This window comes from Topomyia yanbarensis, chromosome 2, assembly GCF_030247195.1.
Source record: "Topomyia yanbarensis strain Yona2022 chromosome 2, ASM3024719v1, whole genome shotgun sequence".
Classification (NCBI taxonomy): domain Eukaryota; kingdom Metazoa; phylum Arthropoda; class Insecta; order Diptera; family Culicidae; genus Topomyia; species Topomyia yanbarensis.
The window spans coordinates 323,005,708-323,031,447 of NC_080671.1; the positions used below are offsets into that span (position 1 = coordinate 323,005,708).

General features: G+C 37.6%; 1 protein-coding gene across 8 annotated transcripts in view; it reads left to right on the forward strand.

Moving 5' to 3' along the window:
- The window catches only part of LOC131683766 (regulating synaptic membrane exocytosis protein 2), a 199,755-nt gene extending 174,199 nt beyond the window's left edge, over positions 1–25,556 (forward strand). For all 8 annotated transcript variants that reach the window (XM_058966036.1, XM_058966035.1, XM_058966037.1 and 5 more), the window contains one exon: positions 16,707–25,556. Coding sequence is in view for 1 of the 8 variants with exons in the window: in XM_058966038.1 (XP_058822021.1) it covers positions 16,707–16,709 (3 nt within the window). In the remaining 7 variants the exon portion in view is untranslated. The remainder of the gene's footprint in view (positions 1–16,706) is intronic.
- Positions 25,557–25,740: the final 184 nt, after the last annotated feature.

Sequence of the window (25,740 nt, forward strand, 5' to 3'; positions counted from 1 at the left end):
GAAATCTTTGCGATTCTGTGTGGCGTACAATCAGCACTTCAACAGGGAATTTGCGGTAAAAGAATTTATTTTTGCTCTGACAGTCAGGCTGACCTGAAAGCACTTAGTTCGGCAGATTCGAGATCAAAATTAGTAATCGCATGTCGAACTCAAACCGAAGAACTTAGCCTTTAGAATGTTATCTACGTTCTATGGGTACCTGGTCATTCCGGTATTACTGGAAATGAGTGGACTGACGAATTGGCTAGAGCTGGCGTTGCGACTGATTTCGTGGGTCCAGGACCAGTTTTACCACTGTCAATAAGTTGGATAAAGCACAAAATTCGTTCTTGGGCTGCATCCGAACATGCCAACCATTGGCGTAGCTTGCAAACTTGCGTTCAAACAAAGACTTTTCTGCCGGATGTGAGTCCGAAAATGTCAAAGAATTTGTTGCATTTTTCCAAGTACAACTGCAGTATTCTAGTCAGGGCACTGACTGTACATTGCAAACTCACTTATCACATGGCTACTATTCAGGGCGCTGAGTATTATTCATGTGATCTTTGTGAATCCGATTACGGTACATCATATCATTTGATATGCAACTGCCCTGTAGTAATGCAATTACGTATCCGGCTTTTTGGTTCTCCATACATAGATGAACCTATGTACAGAGAGCTGAAACTGAGTGATATGCTATTCTTCCTAACCCAGTGTGGTAAAGAGCTATAGTTTTAGCCGTATTTGAATGACAATATCTCTTCGGGGGTGTTATCGATCTGTTATCTCAATATCCCATCGGGAGTGTTGATATATCCACTCACTGCTTAAATAAAAATTCTAAATCCCTCCGGGGGTTGGAAGTTTCATTCCTGCTGTTGTAGCACCTGCAGATCGTTCAGCATTCCTCCGGGGGTGCAGAATGCTCTATTTTTATTGTTTTGTGTCACTATTTTCCTTACCCCTAACCTTACCAATTCCCCAATTCTTCGCATTAGGAACATGATGAAAAGACGATTCTTGGCAAGGCACATATCTCTGATCAGCATGGGGAACGTAACATTTGAGCCAGTCGCTACTGCTTCCTGATAGTATAGATGTTCGTAGAGACCGGTGGCGTAGCTATCTTTAGCATATTTGCAAAAGATCGCTCAGAGCGTCCCTGAAGGGATTCACGTCGCACTGTTTGTACGTGGAACATGTCGGGAGATCAAGTGAATTTCCCCCACATTAGAGACACTTTTCGATATCTCCTCTACAGGAATCATCTACATGATTCTCATCGCATTTCCCACAACAAGACTTTTTGTTAAAATGGAATGTTGTGTGTCCCAATTGTTTGCAAACAGTACAGTTCATGACCCGCGGCACAAAAAGGCGAAAAGGTAGACGAACCTTAATAAAGAGGAGGTAGTTAGGGGGGCAGACCCACGAAGGTCACCCGATAAGAGTCTTCACTGGCTGAAGCAAGGCTGAAGTCTTTGGCCCGGAAGAAGATCACGATTCAGCATCCATCTCACCTCACCCTTGTCAGGGGAAGCTATTTGCCCAGTGTACGTTAGTAGTTGAGCCAAGAAATGGGAATGTGAATTAATAGCGGTACATATCTTGGATTTTAGTATCCAGGAAGCTCACAAGAAACGAAACACAGCAAATACTCTGCTGGTCGATTGGCGGTTAACGCGCACACACAAAAGAAGAAAAAATTCAAAACCTCGAAGAATACACAAGATAATTATAAAAGCGGATTAGCGCCACTTTTTATCGCTTTACACCGCACGGACTGGAAAGATCGAATGCTCGTTCCGAGAGTCATCGAACGAATGTGGTTTATCATGATATTCGCAATTTCTTTTCGCCTTATCGTCATATGTTATTTAATTGCTATTATCGGATTTTTTACTCGGAGAAATTTGACACTATGAACATCATAGAAGTTTGACTGATTCACTGCATATTGTTTTGTACACATTTGAGCCAGTCGCTAATGTATTTTTGGTGTTCAGTGCAGTTTTCGTTTTCTTTCGGACATCACACCGAACCTTTTTAAATGAATAACGAGGTTCTAGCAGTTTTCTTATATCTGCTGCTCGTACTTATTACTGGTCGCTGTAACTGGAGACAAGTATATCATATTTCACAAAAAAGCTCTTAGAACAGAAATGATTCCATGAACAATAATCCAAATTTTGTGAAATAGTTTACGTGAAAATTCCATGAGCATGTGCAAAGTTGCATGAAATTGAAAATTATTAGGAATATTTTCTAAACAAAATAAGCACACAAGATAGATCGTGAATCACGTACTATAAATCATGAGCCAGTTCACTAATTCATTAATATTTTATGATTATGTGAACTATTTCATGATCATGAATGGTGAGACGTGACTAATACGCTAGGAATCATGAACTAATGCACAAATCCATAAATAATATTTTATGAACTATTTTACGAGCACGGATATTGTATCATGACTAATAAATTAGGACTGATAAATGTTCACGAGGAATGTAAGTATTCATGAATAATAGTTGGACTCGGAATGATGTTCCTAAATCTATGAATACAATCGCGAGTCATCCTTTGGTTTGCGAATAATGTTAATAAAGTTGTGAACTAGTTCATGTACAGAAAACCGTGACTGCAGTTTACAATATAAAAACAAATATTTCCACTAATAAAGGCGTTATGCATTACTGAAAATAAATTGAACAATATTATAAAATACATGATTTTTGTTCATGATCCTGTTTTCGTAACGTAAAAACGAGATTGTTACAGAATGAAGGTACATTATTCGCGATTTTGGGAACAATTTTTTCGTGTAGAATAGTGACACTCATACTATCGAAACTCCAGCGGAAATGGCGAAACGAACAGCAATAGTAACTTCAACTAACAAGGACATATGAACAGGGAGTGAAAACATAGACGAATGAACAACACAAAGTCGAATATTCGTCGTCGAGAACTATATGAGTAGATTGATACCGAGTTAGGCTCATAAAAATTGTTATCGGTCTCCATAGAAATTTTCAACTTCATTGGAGTAGAGTATATACGCCGCCGGGAATTATCCGTCAAAGTTGGTAGCTAAATGGATCAACGTATGCAGAGGAGCTTTATCGGTTTTGCAGGGAAGGCTGCTAGTCGAATGGCACAATGAATAAAATCGTTATGGTTTACAAGAGGAAGGTTAAGTTTTCCATTAGGCGTAATGCGATTGTTGAGGATACACGCCTCACCGTTGCAGCAAGCTTGCCATGAGCAGAGATCTGGTTTGTCCGCATTAGGCCACCCATGGGAGTCTAGTCTAGTTTGGCGAAGACCGGTGCTTCCTTCAGCTGGCGTATTCTTCCCAAAACGTAATTCAGTTGATTGTTCTGGGAGTTTTGAGGACTACGCTTCTGTTCAGTAGTCGTACCAGTCGATGCTACCGGGAAATAACCAATGTAATAATGCCCCTGTTTTGGAATCTGAGTAGCTTCAACAACTTCCAACATAACGCCTTCCCAGGGCTTGATCGCATCTCTTGTGTTCTCTAGCAACTTAGCTCAACAAATTTTTCCGCGCAATTCTTCTACCTTCACCGTTGCAATCATCCCTTAATTTATCTTCACCGTTGTTTTTTTCCTTTAGTTTCCACGAATACAAGTAGTTAGGGATATAAAATCAACCAGTTCGGTTTCTCATCTTGCGCAGTTCAGAAGCTAAAAATCACTCCGCTGTTATAGCAGGACAGGCAATCAAATTTTATCCGTGCGCTGCATTATCTAGTTGCAAAAACAAAATTCGATATCTACTACCTAGTGTGTGAAACGTGAACAAATAATGAGTAACAATGCCAAGCCAGTTTATAGCCCAGTTCGGCCGAACTATATTGCTGTTAACTTTTCGAAATGTCCGGTAAGACTAGCGACCCGTGACGTGGAGCAATTGTTGAAGGTGAACATGAAGCTCAACATAGCAGAAGTCAATGATGTGTAATTCCATCATCTACGTCATGAGGTACTGATTACGTTCCAAAACATAAAACAAGCAGAATCATTTGCTACGCAGAACAACTTGAAGCACGTTGTCGAATGTAATGACATTTTATACAGCATCCCAACATACGCAGACCGTGACACTATTGAAGTTAAAATGCATGGCTTGGCTCCGCGTACTAATCCTGCTGTTATCAAACAACACATGCCAAAATACGGTGAATTGGAATTCTTTTCGGAAGACACATGGATGAACTTCTTCCCAGGTCTCCGCAACGGAGTGCTTGTGGTGAGAATGCGGCCAACAAAACTTATCCCCTCATATCTGACCATTTACGGCAAAACACAAGGTGTTACATTTAATCAGCGAACATTGGTCACGTGCCCAGGGCTGATTCCTACGTGCCACTTCTGTGATCAACCGCTACACCACGGAAAACCTTGCTTGGAGGCTGCTAAAGAAAGTCAATATGCTACGACCAAGACCAGTACACAGTCGTCGTATGCTAAACCACAACCGGTTGGTAAACCAACGACTGCGGTCCGCGCATTAACAAACACTAACTCAACGATATGGTCCAGGACCACTAAACCAACTACCGTTACGAACAGTGAAATTACAACGATTATACCAGATGCTTCCAAACCGACAACCAACACCACCAAAAACTATTGATAGACAATGCAGCTGTTTCACCGCCTAGGAAGAAGATCTCAACACGCAGCAGCAAGCTGCGTGAACAAGACCCGATGGATAGCCTTAGTGAAAATTAATTTTTATTTTTTACATATTGTAAGAATCATAAAAGACCCACGGCTCAGTTATGCTAATGCATTGAGCCGTGTCAAATAAACAAGAAAAAAACACGTTAGAGCCCCACTTGAAAGGGTAAAGACAAAGATACTGTAGCGTGTGCCATGGTGCTCCACTGGTTCCGTGCACGACTTTGTTTGATGTAAGCGTTGGAGTGTTGAAGCTTCCTACCATTCATTCCTGAACTCACTGGTCTCCAGAAGGTCGCATGTGCAAGCAGGAATGCAGGGAGTGGTGACACAAGATCTGGAAAATGCGCAATGCAATCGAGCATTGTTCGGAAAAAAACCCAGGCTGTTTGACTAGTGTAAGTTATACTAAGGACTAATGTTTTCAATAAGTGTAAGAAATATAACTGTCTTTTTGAAATAACAGCAATAAGTAGCAATCTAAAATTAGCTAGCGTTACGATAGGCGGGCATGTAGTTTGATGATGATTTATAGCATATTTTCGGTGAAATGTATACATAGTATAAATCTAATGGCACTTTTGTTACTGACAGTGCACTGCACCGGTGTAGTCGATCTTACACTGACTCAAACCAGGGTGTAATCTGTCTATCTCTTTTTTGCATCTATGTCTATGTATCGCCAGGTGGAAACGAAAACGCCATAATAAAACTGGCGTAAAAATGTAAGATATTTATTCGTGTTTGATTCGAAAATTTGTTCTGCGTTGAACCGAACTGCTCTAACAAATGTCATCAAATAGGTAGGGTGAATAAAAGGCAATAGGATACAATCATCTTATTGGTATATGAAACCAGAGATGAAAAATAGTCTGATTTGCAATGAAAAAATAAAACCATTACGAAGGACCAACATTCGTACTTCGGTCGACCAACCTACTACTGCCATGCCGCTTTAGAAGCATTATGAACGCACAGCCCTCCGGCTTTTCTCGATGTTCTTGCCGTAAGTCAATGTAATAGTCAGTATGGCATGTGGGTATATAATCGATAGAGCCGATTGGGTTGCTGTCTGTCAGATCGATTCATAACTTCCCTTATCAAAAATTTGCGAAGCAATGCGTCATCAACACACTGCATCAATAAATTTAACAAATTTCTAAATCTAGTCAAAAAATTGCAGTCGGTTACCATTTCTACTTCTTGGAAATCCCTAAAAAATATTCAACATTAGCTACTTCAGCTAATTATCCCCTAACTACTTCAGGTTATTCCAAAATGCTTGACGGAAGTGGCCAAAATCTAATACAATGTATGTGCTAGCGATAATAGCTATATAATATTATAAATTGTTTTGTTTTGTTCCTGCTTTTTATTTTTACTTATTTTACCGCGCAGTATTAGTATAACAAATTCATCATAATCACTTTCGAATTTTTGAAATAATTCTTGAATGAATGTCTTTAGCAATGACAGTTATTATTTAATATTTACTGATATGTACAACATAAAGTACAATAACAATCTTGCTTACTCATAAAACTATTCTATGTAAACGCAGATAATATCCTAAATGACTTCTTATTTATCGTTCATGCCGAGAAATTACTCCTAAAGTTAGTCATATGCACAACAACTACATAACAATGCGACATAAACAACTGCGCAATGTTACTCCGCAATGTAGCACGCATGAAATCTGACATAATATGCACACCAAAATTAATTTTGTACAATTGGCCAAACGAAAATGTTTTCTGTTTCTTTATTTTATCAATGTTTCTCAAGTCAGTAATGGACGCTATATCCCACCTTTTACTAGTTGCATACAATCAAAAATAAACGTGCATTGTTATGACTAAAATAAGCGGTAAAAAGCATGACGTGCTCTGGTTGATTACTTCTTTGACCAATTTATCGCAATTCACGCACGGTGCTCGCAACAAAATCTGTTGAAATAATGGTTGCCAATGTCCGCAGAGATTTTTACTATTGATTACAAAATTTCGCGACAACAAATCTTGAATTCGGAACAATATATCGATGTGATATTCACTCTATCGGATTCCCCAATGTCTCAATTAGGGAATGAAGCATTTTGGTGTGGATCTGAGCTACCGTTTACTAGCTAGGGCGATCGGAACACAGCTCTGTCCTGTTTTGCCATACAAAATCAGAATTTTGGATTTTGACTATTGATGTTCAAATTTCGCGACAACACGCCGGGACTTATACTGAACCAATCTATGCGAAAAAGATCTCAAAAATTGCGCAATATACCAACTTAGGGAATGAGTCATTCTGGAGAAGAAATTTGCTATAGTTTTTGTGAAAAATGAGTTTAACCAGCACAAGGTCGCCATCCGATTTTTTTCGCTCCGGTACTGCCTTAATCAGCATGAGTTCAATGTTATCTTCATGTGATTATATTTTGAAATGTTGGTGGAATGGGTTTGAAAGTGGAGGGAATGGGGGGTTAGTAAAGTGGGAGTGGAGGATGCGTCAGAAATCCTTCATCTTATTTCGGTATACGGGGTGGATGCAGGAAATGCGGGCGTGAGGGTGGTCCAAGGGGAGGGGAGTGATGAAGGAGGGAGGTGTAAGGGCGAGGGAGTGGGGGGAGGTGCGGCAACGCAATACTCAACTGCATATTTTGCCTTCCATTTGAGACTTGGTTTGAGAAAATCGGTTCAGTCATCACCGAAGAACCGATGTGGCCTTAATTTTGGAATATGCCCGGAATTCCGGACTTCCGGAATCGTCGATAGTGGACAATATATTCAAAGAATGTTTGATTGGCAATCAGTGGTCTAGATCTGCGATTAGAAGTAATTTAGTGACCATTTCAATAGTTTTTAGCCTCTGAGGTATTACGATTGTACCGATTTATATGGGAAATTCCAGTGTATCCTTACTAACACCTCTGTCACTCCGGAAGCAAGAGTCAGAACCGAATGAAATTCAGCAACAGTCAATGGTATTACTGTTTCTTTCATTTGAAATCAAGTTTGTGAAAATCGGTAGAGAATTCTTTGGGGAATGGGTGTGATATTAGCTTAGGAACTTGGCGGGTTCCCCGGGGGCGTCATGATCCGTCATAGGTGGCCAATGTGGTCAAAACTGCTTTGATTGATCATTAGTGATCCAGACCCGCAAACTAGAGTAATGTTACATAAATTTTAATATGTTTTACATCATTTAAACATCATGGTGGTACCAGTTTACATGGGAATTTGCTGTGTGACCGCACTCTTCAACCCGTAACCCCGGAACCGGAAGTCGGATCAACTAAAAATTCAATAGCAGCTTATGGGAGCGTTATACCTTTCAGATGAAACTAAGTTTGCGAAAATCGGTTCAACCATCTCTGAGAAAATTGTGTGAGTTTAAATGACACACACACATACACACACATACATACACACACACACACAGACAGACAAATTCCATTGTATACCGTTATACTAGAAACATTTGATTTTTTACAAATCGGTTGAAAATTCGCAAATTTATAGTAATTTTTGTCAAAAAAGTCAAAACCAGAAAATTTCACTTTTTTGTTCAATCTAATTTATGTATCATTGATTCAATAAATTCCGATTGATTCAATAAATTCCGTACATGACGGCGCTGGTGGTTGAGTGGTAAGCGTGACCGCCACTCATTCCATTTGGCCTGGGTTCAATTCCAGCCTATGTCGTTGAGATTTTTCTGAGGTGCAAATATCTGTGGTCACGTCTTCCTTCGGAAGGGAAGTAAAGCCGTTGGTCCCCGGTCCATGAAATTGGTGGATCGATGTCTAGTACAGGTAGTGGAATCACCTCTCTGACGTCGGTAGAGAAGAAGTAGACCTACCGTCTACACTCTTACTAACAAAAATATCCTCCCGTGATACTTGTGGAGTACGCAGTAGTATATACGGCCTCTAGCAAAATCAAGTATCGGACTAACCATTCCTTCCCTTTCCTTCCGCGATCTACGTTCGGGCCTGGCCGGCGTCGGTATTGATCAAAAACACTTTAGGATTACCAGGAGTTGCACATTGAAAGATGTTTCGCTACTCCCAAGCATAATTATCTACTGATTCCCTGTGCCTTTTCAGCCAGTCCCGATCGATAACGGAGTAGCAGCCAGGGGTTGTCGCACAAGCTCAATCTCAAGCTCATTGATTCAATAAATTCCGTACATTCAATTTCACAGCTATTTTTGCAAATAAAAGAGAATAAAATGATAAAATAAAATGATATATGATTTCTTAAGTTTGCATTTTTACCTGCGAAAATTGCAATCAAACGCGTGGGGTACGTTTGTACCCCAGTGCAATGTCTAAGGTAGAAAAAGTAAGTGTAACGTTCTTGTGTTAAAGATTTGTAACAGATGTGCCAACAAAGGATCAACTTTCTCCGTACAATAACCGTTACATGGCGGGGTGCCCATTCAGGATACCTGATCAGGCTGTACCAAACTACAATATTGTCGGTGATAGATTACGGGCGTTTCTGTTTTCGTGCCACTGCGAACATACACTTCACCAAACTGGGGCGAATTCAGTATTATTGGTTGCGCATTGCTTTGAGTTGCATGCATTCGACCCATACGATGAGTCTAGAAGTGTTGGCGGGCGTCATTCCGCTGAAAAATCAATTTTGGGATCTCTCATATCGAATGCTCATTCGATGCAATATCTTGAACCCGTTGGCAATTGCAAATTTTGAGACGCTTGTCGAGTTCAATTCCTACACCCGATTTATGTTCTTATACTTCGATTACATGGCACAACATATCAATTCCCAAACGTGTCAATCTCTCTCATGCTTTTGATTCAACTGTATTTTCGACACATCCATGAAAGATAAGATTCGTGAAATCCCAGACTACATACCTCCGTAAGTGAACCCAAACATCTTTCATAGTAAATTTCGAGAAGTCGACTGCAACGATATGTTTTATTTATTTATTTATTTATTTATTTATTTATTTATTTATTTATTTATTTATTTATTTATTTATTTATTTATTTATTTATTTATTTATTTATTTATTTACAGTTAATATCAACAGACACACTGTGGTCCTAATTATAATTTCTTAAAATAGTTTAAAAAAAATTGTTTGTATTCTACTACGTGGGATGTGAAAGTCAAATCCGGGTGAAACTCTGTTGAATGTCCGCTGCAAACCAATGACGGCACCGTTGGCTCCATAGTTAGTCCGGCGAAGAGGTAGTCGGAAGAATAAATTATTGCGGAGAGCACGAGGACGAGCGCTCATATTTATCGCACTAAGAAGCTCGGGGCAATCATTGCACAGGACAGGTCCCGCCGCACTTGCAATGTATTGAGTCCGATAAGCTGTCCGCGACTTTCGTAACTTGGCAGCTGGTGTGGGTTGCTCCAAGGCAACTGGCGAAAGGCAAACCGAACAAACCTGCGCTGTACTGACTCAATTCGGTGGACACCGTTGAGGTAATGAGGGTTCCACACAACAGAGCAATATTCCAATGTTGATTGAACGAGTGAGCAATAAAGAGACTTCAAGCAGTAAATATCTGAAAAGTTCTTAGATATTCTCATTATGAACTCCAAACAGCGTGATGCTTTTGCGTCAATATAGCTGATATGCTGCTTAAATGTCAATTGTTCATCGAGAAAAACTACGAGATCTTTGACACAATTTGCTCTGTCAATCGTGGATTCTGTTAGACAGTACTCGAATCGAATTTGCGTTTTTTTCCTAGAAAACGTAATGATCGTGCATTTTTTAGGATTTAGGGTCATTCGGTTGATTTCACACCAATCCGCAAAGTTTACTAATTGACGTTGAAGAAAAGCTGCGTCATCAGTATTCCGGATTTTGTGATATAACTTAATGTCATCAGCGAATGACAACCGTGGTCCTTCTAGTAAAAAGTTAACGTCGTTGAAATACAGGAGAAAAATCAAAGGGCCGAGATGACTGCCTTGCGGAATACCAGATGTAACGAAGAATTCTTCGGATACACAACCACTTATTTTGACAGCCAGACGACGATTACTGAGATACGATTGCATCCAACGGAGTACATTGGTACCAAAGCCAAGTCTATCCAATTTTGCCACTGCAATAGCGTGATTAATCTTGTCGAAAGCAGCTGAAAGGTCCGTATAGATTAAGTCAGTTTGAAGGCCATCAGACATGGCATCTGTCATATAGGACGTGAACGACAGAAGATTCGTAGATGTTAAACGTTTCGGCATAAATCTATGTTGAGCCTCAGTGATGTAGTGTTTGCAGTGATTGAAGATGGGTTCCAACACGACCATTTCAAATAGCTTAGGAATTGCGCTTAGCGTAGTAATACCCCGGTAGTTGTCAACTTCTTTTTTTTTTCTCCTTTTTTGTAAACTGGCAACATGAAGGAGGTTTTCTAGAGGTCGGGAAATACTCCGGTTGAGAGCGACAAACGAAATAGATGTCAAAGAGGTTCCAATATACCGATAGAGCATTTTTTAAGAATAATAGCTGGCATACCATCTAAGCCTGCAGAGGTTGAAGCCTTCATTTTACCAATCGCCAGTTGTACCATATTATTGTCGATATTGACAGAATTCAACAACTGATATGATTGTGGAACATCAAGTGTCGCACGGGAAACCTGGGACGGTGCCAATTTCTCGTTGGAAAATACGCTCGTGAATTTTTCAGAGAATAATTGACAAATTCCTTGAGAATTAGTGCTCATATGCCCTCCGTAGCCCATCGTTTAAGGTAACCCGGACTCCTTTCTTTGCTCGTTTACATGCTTCCAGAATGTTTTAGGATCGGACTTCAATCTGCGTTGAACGTTCCACAAATAATTAGCATGGCACCGCTTAGCTGTCTTTTTATACACTTGGTTAACATATACGTAATGTTGTCGTAGCACGTAACCCCCATGCTTAGAGTACTATTTCAGTGCGGCCCTTTTAGTCGATTTTAATCGTTTCAACTCGTTTGCCGTTTGCCATACTGGGTGCCTAGAGTGATGGCCGGTACTTTTGGGTATATAGCATAGCTCAACACGTTGGAAAAATTCTGGGCTGCTGCGTTGACATCATCATTGTCCAGAATTTCGTTCCAGTGAATATTCGACAGAAAATCAATAATGCTATAGAAGTCCACTCTTCTAAAATTATAGCTGACTGTGTCGAAAGTGTCACAGTCATACTCCACACGATTCGCTCCAAGCAAAATATTCAGGAGAGGGTGGTGTCTAACAATCTTCACCAGGGGGAACGGTGCTGCGGGTAATGCTGGCGCATAATCAGATTTGCTCGAAAAGCAGAGATCGAGGATTATGTTGTTCTCGTTCACCACGTTATTCATTTGGCACAGAAGATTCAGGCTGTAGCAGTCAAGCAAACTGGTAATGCCAGCATGGAAAGATGACAGTTCAGGATCCGCGAACATGAATCCATCAGTTGCGGTGGACCATTTCAATCCGGAGAAGTTAAAATCACCCACGATCAAAATCTCATCAAGAGGGTTTGCCTGAGTGGAGATACGTTCAAGTGACTGAGTATGTGCATTAATCAATGATAGATCGCGTGTCCGGTCAGGTGGAAAATAAACCACACAAAGAAAGAGTTCGTAGCCAGCCAGTTTAATTCTCACCCATACCTGTTCGACACAGGCCACTAGAATATCCTCGAGCAGTTGACTTTTAAACGACGATGGATCGCGACAAGCACCTCGCCGCCGTCAGTCTTGTGACTGTTGCGTGAGCTACGATCAGTACGGAAGACGTCATAGTTTGTGCCAAATGCTTGCACTGACAGAGTGCTTGCACTTAGCCACATCTCTGTGAGGGCAATTATATCGTAACACTCATCCGAACTTGCTACCAAATAATTATCGATTCATGTGTTCATACCGCCGACGTTCTGATAATATATTTGCAGGTTACAATACCGCGATTGGCTGGAAGCAAGGAGCGGATCAGTGCTCGCATTGACAAAATAGGTTTCGTACTTGCCGTTTTCATCGATCTGGAAGATCCCTTCACCGCTCCCGCAAACAGAATCCCTTCGATGCACTCGGTCCCCAAATATCCTGAGAACGCTGTCCATCATGAAATGCACGAAAGTACACCCCTTTTGGCCAAATCGAGGAGTCCAGAGCTTTGTCCCTATATTTCAGATCGACACCGACTTTGAAAGACACAAACGCTAATGTTTTCAAATCAGTGTCCTTTTTTACCAATTTCTTCACAACAGGCTGGCAGTCAGGTAAACACTCGCGAACCAAGGCAGCAATATCATCCTATGAAACCTTCGGTGCAATACGGGATAGGTACACCCAATACTTGTCCGCTGGTTTTGGTACTGTTTCGATGACTCCATTTTCAATGGATGAGCGCGGGTCTTCTCTCCGGCAAATCCTTGGTGACAAGTTCACGAAGGCGCTTTATATTCGGATAAAGTGATCTTGGAACACTTACACTTTTACACCGACGAGTCAGGTTTCGACGGCTCTTTGGCTCCAGTATATTCAATCAAAACCTTACCGCCTCATTCAAACTCAATGGTCCTTTTTCAGCTTACGGCGCATAACTCGCTGTTATGCAGTATATCCTCGGGATTATTGATACTTTGCCAACAGATTATTATTTTATTGTTTAGGACAGCCTCAACTCAAGAAAGACTCTCCGTTCGATGAAACCTTGAAAGCACATTGTATATTTTCTGGAAAATTATGAGAGCTTCTGCGTGCTTTGTCTGTAAGATCGTATAAGATTACCTTAGTTTGGGTTCCCTCGTATTGCTCCATGCCAGGTAATGAATATTTTGAAGGAAGACGAAGCTTACAGATTTTCGGTTCAAGAATATTTCCAAAAGGAAATCTGCAGTAGCCTGCGATATTTGGGATCTTACGACAGTTTGACAACTTGACCCTTTTCTGATGGTGGTGTAACATTCGCGCACGACTGTCCAGCAACACCGATTCCAAGGACTATTTGATGGTTGACTCACCAAGTAAAAGGCATTCTGTGCAATCTCATGTGAAAGCTCTTTTTTTTATTTCAATTATAGAGGTTTTAACCTGAATGACCTTACATTCGCCTCTTCGGATTAGAAAAGTCTCTTAGGAAAAATTTCTAACCCTATGTGCGGGGTCGGGACTCGAACCCAGGTGCGCTGCGTACAAGGCAATTGATTTACCAATACGCTACGCCCACTCCCTGTGTAAGTTCAGATTAGTCCTTTGTTCCTCAGACTTATTGATAAAGGATAAAAAAAAACATTCCAATATTCACTAAACATTCCAATTTTCCATTTCCAGTGTCTATAGGTAGTTCCGGTTCATGTTTTATACGTGACCGCAATTATAAATTCTTATTCATGTAATAAGGACTTTCCTATAAAAAACAATTGCAGCTTTCGGAGTTGCTACAAAACTCATTTGTGGATATATTTTGTTGAATGGAAATACGCGCTAACGTACCTATATAACATATTTCTGCATGAATTGGGTTACAAAATTGAGTTTTGTATTGATTGCATAGCCGTTGTAGTACAAGAAAGGTATGAAATAAATTTGAAAATACTACGGAAAAAAACGAAACGTAGGTAGCAACAAGTATTTCAAATAAACTTCCTCAGCCGCTTCGCCCACTTTCATGGGCACACCATATATGATATATAACATGCGGTCATAACTGACTGAAAAATCAGCAGATGTTCATCAACAATAAATATATTTGAAGTTCATCTTTTGTTCCATAAACCAAACGAATTATCTTTTTCGGTTTTCCAAATCAATGTAACAATTCACAAGTAAAAGTCACTAAGTAAAGTCTACATTTTCAACAAATAGCATCCATTGACCGTTTAGAAATGATTTCTCAACAATGTGCTTGTGCAGAGAAACTAGTTTGTCGCTTACAGTCGTTCTATACTAAGTCATTCCACACTAAGTTGGGTCAATGGACTATGGAGTGCCACAAATTTCTGCCCAAAGGCTATCTTTCTGTAAGGTATATAATATATTTTATATTGTGTTGCGAGCTTTCGTAAAAAATATTCAGATTGCATTTTGATATTTTTGTACAGGTACGAAACATTTGCATATTTCCGTACAACCATTGGCCAAACTAAGTGCAAGCTTATTGCATTTCTCACGCGCACGCAACATTAGCGCAACATGTGCTGAATATACATTTAGGCGTTTATTGTCAGCAACATTTTGTTTGAAGATTGTTCTGTATTAGCATATTCCTAGCGATCTGAATACGTAAAATCTCTGAAGAATTATGGAGATTTGATAGCTTCAAATCAATATGAACATAAATCATTCATGATGAATGCAAAGTTTTCCAAAGTTTTTTTTTTCTTTTTACACAAATGCATCTTCTCTTCGTTGCAAATTTTTGGATCAAACTGAAAAGTGGGCACATGACTGTTGGTTCATTGAGCATGTTTACTCATTCGGTCAATCACGAAGTGAAACTACGGGCAGTATACCTAAGCTAACCTAAGCAAACTGAAAAGTGGGCACATGGTCTTCGGAAATGAAATGGTCTATATTCGATGAGTTATTTATAGGCATTGTATATCGATACACTGCCTATAATCGCAAGACAGTCCCATGTTTTACGAGATCCCCTATCTACATGGGACTGACTTGCGATTATAGGCAGTGTATCAATATACTTACTAGGACACTTAGAAGACGTTTGGGTGCTAAACGCTTCCTGGTCTGATGGTATCAAGGAAAAATGGTCTCATATTGCCACGAGGCGAAATCGCTATGTGTTTTTAGTACAAATAGGATTGTCAGGAGAAGATTGGAGTTCCACAATGAAAGTGGTGAATCAAAGCTTTGCTTTATCTCCGTGATTGTTCCAAATTTGGTAGATCAACTATTTATCTGACCGATACACCATACCTAATTGTTTTTCCTGCTAGCAATCATGATTTACTTAGAATCGCTACTGGAGTAGTTCATACATTGGCGGATTATTTGGGTTCTGTTATAATATACTATGTAGCAGATGAACCTTGTATAATAAAGCGACTCTACAAAATCGATGAATCTAGCCTGTTCGTTGCATACATATAACACTCGGTTTGTATAACCAGTGGTTTACCTAGGAGCCAGCACTGATAGGGCGCCATCATCACAATATTGATCCCTAAATAACATAACGACATACTTTTTGCAAGCAATTCAATTCATATTTCATAAAATCAGAAGCATGCTGGGGTATTTCTGAATAGATGAAAAATTGCAATAGGTGAGTATTTTACTGATTTGTTGAATAGAAACATTATAAAATAACGCTAATCAGATCTGATGAATGAAACTATGTTATCGAGAATATTGCATTTATGAAAGAAGACTATTCATGGGTCTCTATATCACTGATAAAAATGTGTTGTACTTTTTGCATTCTTGCTCTTTTTACTCACGACATACTCTACAACATTTAGTATGTTGCGCAACGTGTCAAGTGATGCTGGTTTATTTTATTACTTTTTATGCTCATTTCCCACTCCGGTACTCCCTTAAGTCCTCGGCACGGAGAAACATCTTGACTGGAGGACTCCTGTTTTCAGTTGCCTCTTACGACATGGAAGCAGGGACCATTAATTGTCAGACCGTCCATCAAATCAAAGCCTTCTGCAAAGAATTGGCTTTGGATCCCGATATGAGGTACACCGTGACGTCCTGAATTGCACAGTTGGAATAGAAAGTCATGAAGCTTTGTTCTAGCTCATCGCTGAGCAACGCAATATGTTCTTCGTGTATATTAAATACCGTAAGGACTAGTGCGTCAACAATTTTTAGGTCGCAGATGTGTTCCAATAATTAGTTTTGACGTTCCTGGGGTACCAAAGCTCACTACGAATAGAAGGTAAGGTATAAAAGTAATAGGATGATTGGTCACTGTTTCAACAAAATATATAATTGCCAGTTCCCTCTCGTATCGTCAATTTTCTTTATAACATAAACCTAACGAACCAACTGTTACCTTCTCCGATCCATTTGCAGTAATATAAACCTCGAAAAACCTCAGCATAAGTTTCATCGGCGTACCTACCTTCTGGTTTACAAGATCCGTATCCTTGTTTCAAGTACAATCCAAACCGCGTTAGTTAGTACTAAGAAGCTAACAACCGACCGTAACAACATGTTCCAGTATAGGAGACTAGAATAAACAATATTATTATAAAACAGCGATGGGCGACAAAAACCAAAAAAAAAAGTCATCACTTACACACACCTACACTAGTACGCAGAGCGGAAGCAATTTTCAGATTTTGATTCGCGTATTTATCAAAAAGAACAACGTACATCTAAGGAAAAAATGAAACTCAAATCTGTGAATTTATTAAAATTAATATATAAAGCAGTAATGATACAATTCATAAACCAATGAAACTTGCAGCATCAGAAAATTCATGACAAAGAAAGTTACAACTACTTTGTAAAAAAAATGAAACAAATAATCAAGCCTTCCATTATATTTATGAAACAAGGAACGTTTAATTATTATTAATAAATTTATCGAAACAAATCTCTTGACATTGAGAATGCATAAACTCCTACAAATACGTCATTCCTACTCATTTTATTCAAGTTCCAACAGAAAAAAATAATACAAACAAATACGTTTACTCTAAAATAATTTCGCCAAATTGACACGCATTTTCATGTAATTTTCTCTTTCCTATTTCTCATTAATCTCATAAGACTAGAAACAAAACAAATGCGACCGCCACTTAGTGTACAGCTGGTATGGAACAGGAAAACCAAACTTTTTCGAGAACAAAAGCAAGTAACAACTCATGAAACAAGAAAATTTGTACATCTATTACAACAACTAAACGAAGAAACAAAACAACTTGTACATAGCACTTAAACCTATCAAAGATCAAACAAATGAAGAGAAGCAAAAAAGACATAACAACAAATACCGACGACGGAGGAAAATAAAATAAATCAACATAATTTTTGCCTTAGACTCCTACCAAAATATCGTGGATCGTGTAGAAAAAATAATGATGAGAGAAAAAAGGAACATCAAACACGCAACACACACACACGTTACGCCCTTCTACAGCACGATCTGGAATGGAGCGAGTGAGATATTAGGCCAATCACTAGACGTTCCTCTCTTTTTATGCCGACCTCAAACAAGCTGATGTCTAGATTGGGTAGGGATTTTTCTTAAAAAGAAACAATCTTCCAGTTAATGCTGGATGCAGTTTCGGTGGGTTTGCTCGTCTTTTTTGATGTTACTGAAAATTTATTTGTTTATTTAATTCGTCATATACGTGTGGAATAGAATCAAACATTTTACAATTTACATTCTATTCATTTTTTCCACGTTTTTGAACATAATTTTATTTTAATTCAGGACATAGTGAGGTAAAATTTCTCCCGTAATTCTCGTTATAATAACGCATCATTCGGTTGACCGGGTCGGTTTTTGCATGATTTGTTTTATAAGGTGTTTCTAAAAATAATTTGCGATTTTCTCAATAATGGTTCGTCGCATAAAATTTTATTTGCGAAGGTAATGATGCAGATTGTATTGCTTTGACAAATGATGTCTCTAAATCATTACAATTCTGCGCGTTCCTTAACTGGTTGTATGTTAATGAGCATCCAGCGTCCCTCATATGATGGAAGAGGTTCTAGTTCAATTGAGCTCAAATACTTCTGAAGAATGTGGGTGAATTACCGATCAGGTTAACACTCAAATAGTTAAACAAAAAAACTTCTAAACAATCACAAATAGGAAACAAATAGAACGTAACTTTTTCACACATTTGTGAGCTGTTTTATTGCATTCTGCTTTTAGAACACACATTGTAGAAACGTATTACTTGTTACGAGTTTTCTTTGTTTAGATTTTTTAGTTCGCAAAAAGGCTTTTGATTACTTTTGATGAGTGCGGCTGGATTAGAAACTAGGTATGAATTTCCTGAGTCGAAGAAAGACCAACGCACATCTATTTTTTCATTGAACATTTTCCTAAAATTCTACAAAATCACTGATCAGTTATCAAAAACTTACAGTGGCGTAGCCAGAAATTCTGTTTGGGGGGTATTGATGAAAATCGTAGATTTTTTCGAAAGTGCTAAATTAGTGAAAGATCATAAACAAAATTAGTCTAACAGATGCCTTTTATAATTTCTTTTGTAATGTGTCAACGAAGTCAAAGAATGCAAATATAAAGTGCACTTTCAAATTGGAATAAATGTTCAAAAACTTTTCTAACGGTCAAGATCAGATAATTTCGAAACTATCAACTTTGAAGGTTTAATAACCTCGAAGAAGCTTTCCAACATAAAAATCGCATTTTTTTATGTAGTAATATTGGTAGATAAATCTCCTAGAAGAAATTATGGAGAAGTGACTCAAAACTCAAAAATAGTAAGAGACTTGTCTTCAGCAAAGTTATTGATAACGTCATTTTAAACAAATTTGTTGGGAATCTGAAGGCATTATAAATGAAGTGCATCGAGATATAGAACGATATTTAAGAAATTTTTTAAAGCCAGTTCTTTTCAATAACACTTTTTATTGTAAGCTTCAGAGACTACATTTTATTGTTTATATACAGCAGAAAAGATTTGTCAATTAAAGTAATATCAGAACAACTTGTTTTAAAGATTTTCTTTCACATTTTGCCTAATATATTTCGATACTCTGAATGCACAAAGTATTCATGTCTTCAACAAAATTAGTTATGGAATGTCTTCGACAAAGTTTCTTTTCATTTTGATTATAGACACTTTAACCATTTCGGTTCTTTTTTTAGGTTAAAATTTTTTTTAACCTATCTGCGGGGTTAGGAATGGAACCCAGGTGAGCTGCGTGCAAGGCAATCAACTTACCAACTACGCTTAGCCCATTCCATCCAACAAGGTTGTTTGAAATTGCATCTCTTGAAAACTTTGCTAAATACATTAAATATCGAACTAAAATTGTTTGAAGTATAATGCTTTATAATTATTTCTAGGAGGATTAACCGCCAAAATTATTTTATTAGAAGAGGTGCTGCTTTATGTTGTCATATTCTTCAATGATACTAAACATTCAAAGTTGATAGTTTCGAAATAATGTGATGGTGGCCGTAAAAAATGTTTTCGAGCATTAATTTTACTTTTCTTCACTATTAAAGAACACAACTTCAAAACGAGTCCTTGTTTACAAAATTTTATTGTACCAGCTTATAGGCTATTTATATAATTGATAACACAACAAAAAAAACCGATCCTGACCTGCTAGAGACAAACGGAAAACGTCATTTTTCATCATTTTTCTTCCGCTTTTCAAAATATTATTGTTGTGTTTAGTCACATTGAGTTTTTGTCTCAACTGTACGCATTCTCGAAAAAATAAATTTTTAGCCAATTTTGAAATGTATGCAATTTTTCGGTGTGCATATGTTATGGTGTTATGTTTATAGACAATCAACCTAATCAAACTTCGCTTCCCATTTAAAGTTTGGATCTTCCTAAAACATCCTAGAAGACATTATGGCTGTACACTTGACCGTTTTCGCGTGAATAATTTTTTGCGCGGTTTCGGCGAAAAAAACACTGTGCTGCAGTCTGGTGCAACCCATCCACGTACTTTGTGATCGTAGTTAAAGAAGAGAAAAAAGATTTCTTCGAAGTGGATGCTTTATCCGACTAAGGAATTTATTAGCGTTCCACAATCGTCGTGATTTTGTTTCAGAATTCATGCCTCAGCGTAGCGCATACGACTTATATCCTAGGCTTTTAGGCATTGCTCGTCTGATTGAGGAGACCGAACACCCGATTTCCCTTGCCATTAACCTCATTGGCCTTGCTGGATTCTTTTTAAGCATGTTTTTTCTGCTTTTTCCATTCGGCTTCGTTCAGCCGTTTTGGAACAGAGTACAAGTAGATGTAGGGGAACATGGGGAGACTTGATCAGGTTTTCAGTTAAAACTATGTAAATCTCTAAAAAAGTTTTCAGTCATTCAGAACTATAGTTGAAATGTAATGTACAAAAGTATTGCGCGTGTTCATGATTTTGCATGATTTTGCAGAATTTTTAATTTACTTTTTCAAAAGTTATAAAAGTTTTTATGCGATCGTTTTTTCTGTTCAAGGTTTAATGTTTCGAGAGCACTTTCGATGTATTATCCGTGGTAAGATGTCAATATTTTGTAGCAATTAAATGGAATTATGGGTTTTGGACATCGCTGATTATGAAACTAAAGTCAGCTTTTCGAAATTCAAAATAGCCGAACCAATATGTATAGTGCGAATTTGAGTGAACATGCATCAAGTTAAAAAAAATGGCGATGCCGCCAATATGGCGGACTAAAATGTGACTATCTTTTTTGACCAAAATTTTTCGTTTATCGCCGTTTTCTGTGGTTGTTTGATAACTCACGATTAGTCTGCGATGTCACTACAGATCAAGCCGTGAAATACGTTCTCGAGACTTGTACCCATAATAGCAGGAAAAGGTTTCTACCTGATGCGCGCGTCTCGAACCGAGAGCGTCCCATGGCGGCCAAACCGCCGCTTCGAACAATGTAGAAATGTGCGGAACGAGAAACCCGTTTAACACAATATAGTTCACTAATACCTTACAAAAAAATGCAAAGAAAAAAATTAAATTAACCCAATAAAACTTAATGGATCTCATTGAATCCAGTAGAGCTAATGAAAATTATGTTCTTGAGGATTGGAAGCATTTCATAGAATTATAAAACTCGAAGGAATGATACTTGAATGGATGTATGCACAAAATATTTTTGGTGTCATCCAAATATAACCAGCTATAACTCCTACAGCGTGTAATGAAGATACTTAGTGTGTTCAGTTAAGATATTCGGGAAAATAATCTCAACAACTTTTCCGAAGACCTCGGATCATTTCTACTACCAAATAAAGGTACTTGTATAATCTCATTTTTAGGAGGATTGATCACTAAAATCATAGCAGCAAATGACAGTTGTTGATGATTGTTGTTGTTGATAAGTAGCCCGAAAATACTATTGACGAAAACTCAGCCGTTTCAACGTAAACAGCCAATAGCTATTTGAAACACTATATTTTTCAAAAATTGCCGAATTACTTCGAAAATACACGAGATCAGCAAATGTTGTACTATAGAGAGATGTCCATTTTGATCAATGTTATCATTTTACGGAACATATCCAACTTGTCAGGATGATCTTTGAAAAGTAAAATTAATGAATTGGATTTTAAGGGGTTAATAATGTTGAAGATGCTAAAGATGAAGACTTCGTGTCTTCAGCAGAGTTGTTGACAAAAGCTTGCTCTTCAACTTTGCTGAAAACTTAATCGTAAGGGGTTATATTGTTGTATTGTTATATTGTTGTTGAGATGTGGGAAAAAGGGAAAAGTTTGAATTTTTGTGAAGGTATGTAGCCATATTTTTATGAAATACTTGTTATACGTCTAGCGTAGTACAATGTCCAATTTGCAAAATTCACTTGAGAACTTAAAAAAGATTAATAATTGTCGAAGTTATAGGTGTCCTTGAACGAATGATTGAATTTTTTTTCCTTTTTTCTGGAAACTAAACGCTTTTTTCCAAAAATCTACCTGAAAAAATTATTAAAAAATTCATAACATTAATATGAAAATTTTGACGAAAAAATGGAATCGTTCAAGGACACGGCACTTAAATTGCGAACAAGCTAAAAAAATGTTTTGAGATCGGTTGAATACTTTTTCGGCAATCCTAGTCATCGCAAAGACGATTTTTGGAAAACATGATTTCGAGATAATCGCGTTTAAAGTTTCAAGTATAAGCCACGTCTCCGAAAGGGAGCAAGATGAAAAACATTATAACTAGGCGTCTACTGCTCCGATCTCTACAAAAATTTGAGATAACATTCACAAGAACCTAAACTTTAGGATAAAAGAATAAAAAGACTTGATTTTTTGGCCGATCTCAACATACCCCTTAATGTATGTACTTTCAAAAAGGTTAATAAATGTATCTCACTTCTAGGGAGATTAATCATTCAAATCACGCCATATGAAAGGGGTTGTGATGTCCAAAATGACGTCATCGGCCCAAATTTACCGATTTAAGCGGAATTAATAGATCGTATGATTTTGTCAAAAAAAATCGAGAAATGTTTCGCTAATAGGTCACAGATCCCGCTTGGAGTTGTTTTGGATTTTGTTTCAGGTTGGATTGGATTTATGCTACGTGTCTTGAATAGAGAGAGAGAGAGAGCTGTTTTGTGATGGGGTTGGGTTTTTATTGTAAACTATTGTAATTGAATGTCTACGTTATCATATAACGACATGCAATCTACCGCAGGGACCAGAATGTTTAAGCAATCTAAAAAGTAAAAAAATAATTGAATGTCTTTCAAAAATAAATCTGTGTTGCCCGTTTGAGTAAACTCTACTTACATTTCGATTAATTATTCACCTTTTAGGCACACTTTTAAGATTTTCTGTGAATCATAATTTCGTGTAAGAATTTACATAGACAGTTCACTAATGCAATTGAAGTTTGTAGCGAATTATATAAAGTTACACAAGTTTTCAAAAATAGTTTTAACAAAAATTGTTTTTGTTACTACAAAACAGACTAGCGTAAAAATAATTATTTTGTTACCGATATTTTTATTTGAATTTAGAAATCTTGCCATTGTTTCAAGGCGGTCCCGAATTTGGGACAACTTTTGCTCCCTGCCTTTCCAGGCATTCGAATGTTGAGAACTAAAAAAGAGAGGAACCACCATTTAAATAAACAAATAGGACACGATATTAACAAATTAACTCGAAACAAACTTGCGTGAATCCAGATCGAACACCTCGAAGGTGCGAAGCGCCAGAAAGTACCATATTATAGAGGTAAAACTAATTATACTAACAGGACTTCATTAATGCGCGAAAATGAAAGAAAGAAGGCATTTCTCAAAAGAAAGAAAACAAAACCCTAAAGTAAAATATTTATCTTTAAACAAACCACAAGCCAAAACCATATCTTTAATATAAGAAAACTTTAACGATTAATTAACATAAATAAATTGAAAAATAGCAACACAAAAAGGGTTATAAAGAGGTATGATTTGAATAATTATGTGAATGAACGCTTCTTGGGAATTGACACTAAATTTTCTTACCAGCAACGGAAGCGGTTTAGGAGGAGGCAAAAGAATATTAAGGAAATATTTTTATACTAACATTGTGGGCTCTATGAACAAATCAAAAGTACCCGTCTGAGGATACAGATGAAGCGAAGGAGTATGAATCGCTAGATAAGGGATAACAATACTTAGAAGCTGTAACAAAACGCTATCGATGCCTACGATCATTATATACATATAAGTTTATTAGAATGTCCGACTTTCACTCACTTTCAGTGCAGCGATAAATGTTTCATATCACTAACTTAATGCCCGATTTATTTGAGTAATATTTTTCTTTCAATAAAACGCTTTTAGAATCATCCGAGAAAGACCAAATATCTATTATCACTCACATTACAAGTTTTTTTTAATAAGTATACTTTTTTAAACTAACCATAATTGAGTTCTTGACCTTTTTGTTACACTGGACAATCGATAGACCTGAATATGGAGAAGGAATGTGGTTCAATTATAACCAGATGCAAAGTTTTGTTAAGGCTTCTCGTACATATAAAACAACGAAGTTTCTCTTTCTGCTTTTCAAATGGTTACTGCACAGGTTGATAAATGCTTTCAGAGTAAATAACAAAGGATTTCCATAAGAATATATATAAAATAAACTCTCGCAAACTGGTTGTTTTCAAACATTGGAGATAAATAAACTTCTGTTCTGATCCGTCCATTGATTCTCGCAAAACTGTATCGGCTCTATTTTTGCTTCCATTTCAATTCGCGAAATAGTTTTCCCGTTGTATTTAAACAGCACTTTAAAGTGGCAGCGCACATTCGGCTTAACATATTCTATCATTGTTGATACTAATTTCGATCAAAGATTTCATTAGAATAACAAATACGGAGGTTTGCACGCTTGGAGAATAGTCAACGAGGAAGAAGTATGAAGAGAAGAAGAAACCAATTAGAATAATAAAACTTGCGAATAACAAATGGCCTATTGAGTGTAGCTAATTTAGTTTGGCATCCCAGAACGGGATATGATTTTTCCACGTAGCTTGGAATAACGAAGAATAATGAATACAGACAGAATTGCTTTCAGGAAAATATCCCCAAAAAACATTCCAACACAGCTGTTATATATCTATCATCGACCATTACACTACCATTCCTCATAACGACTAACGATCCTGTTAAAGGAGTATCAATCAAACCAAACACATGTAATCGTGAATTCAGATTCAATTCCAACAGATGAATGAGCCGACAAAACAATTGTTCAATGTCAAACATCTTCGATCGATAGTATCGCCTCGACTGGATACAAGAGTGGAAAGCGGCGAGCAGGTTCAGGCGCGAACTCCATGAAAATATTTGTATAAATTGAAAATGATAAGTTTTAATTATTTTATAAGGAGTAAGTATTAGTAAGCAACTATTCAACCGCAATGGCAAACCAGAGAGAAGTAAGAAGGGGGCATCAAACCAAAATATATTAATTTAATAGGATTAATTTATATACATACGAAAACGATCAGAACAAAGGACGGAACAAAGCGCGACTACTAAGATAAATCAAATTAGGGTCAGAGAAGAGCGTCGAACAGAAACAGAAGAAAAAATGAACATAATTCAAGAGAATATTGTAAATTAAATTTCTATTATTATTAAACCATATATAAATATACTGAAATATATATTAAAAATGTATCCCCTCTCGGCTAAGGAAATGTCGAGAAACGACAATAAAACTGTGAAAATTGAAAAAAACGAAACAGCGTGTTTTGATTCCTGGGATAGCAAATTCGAACGAAATTACTCACGAGAGCAAATGCTAGTAAAGGGTAATATAACTTTTACAGCCACCTCGACTACTGCAGGAATAGCAGAAGATGTTTCTTTAGGCAATCGGTTTGCAGAGTCGGATGCAATGAAAATGTCGTTTTTCAATTCACAGGT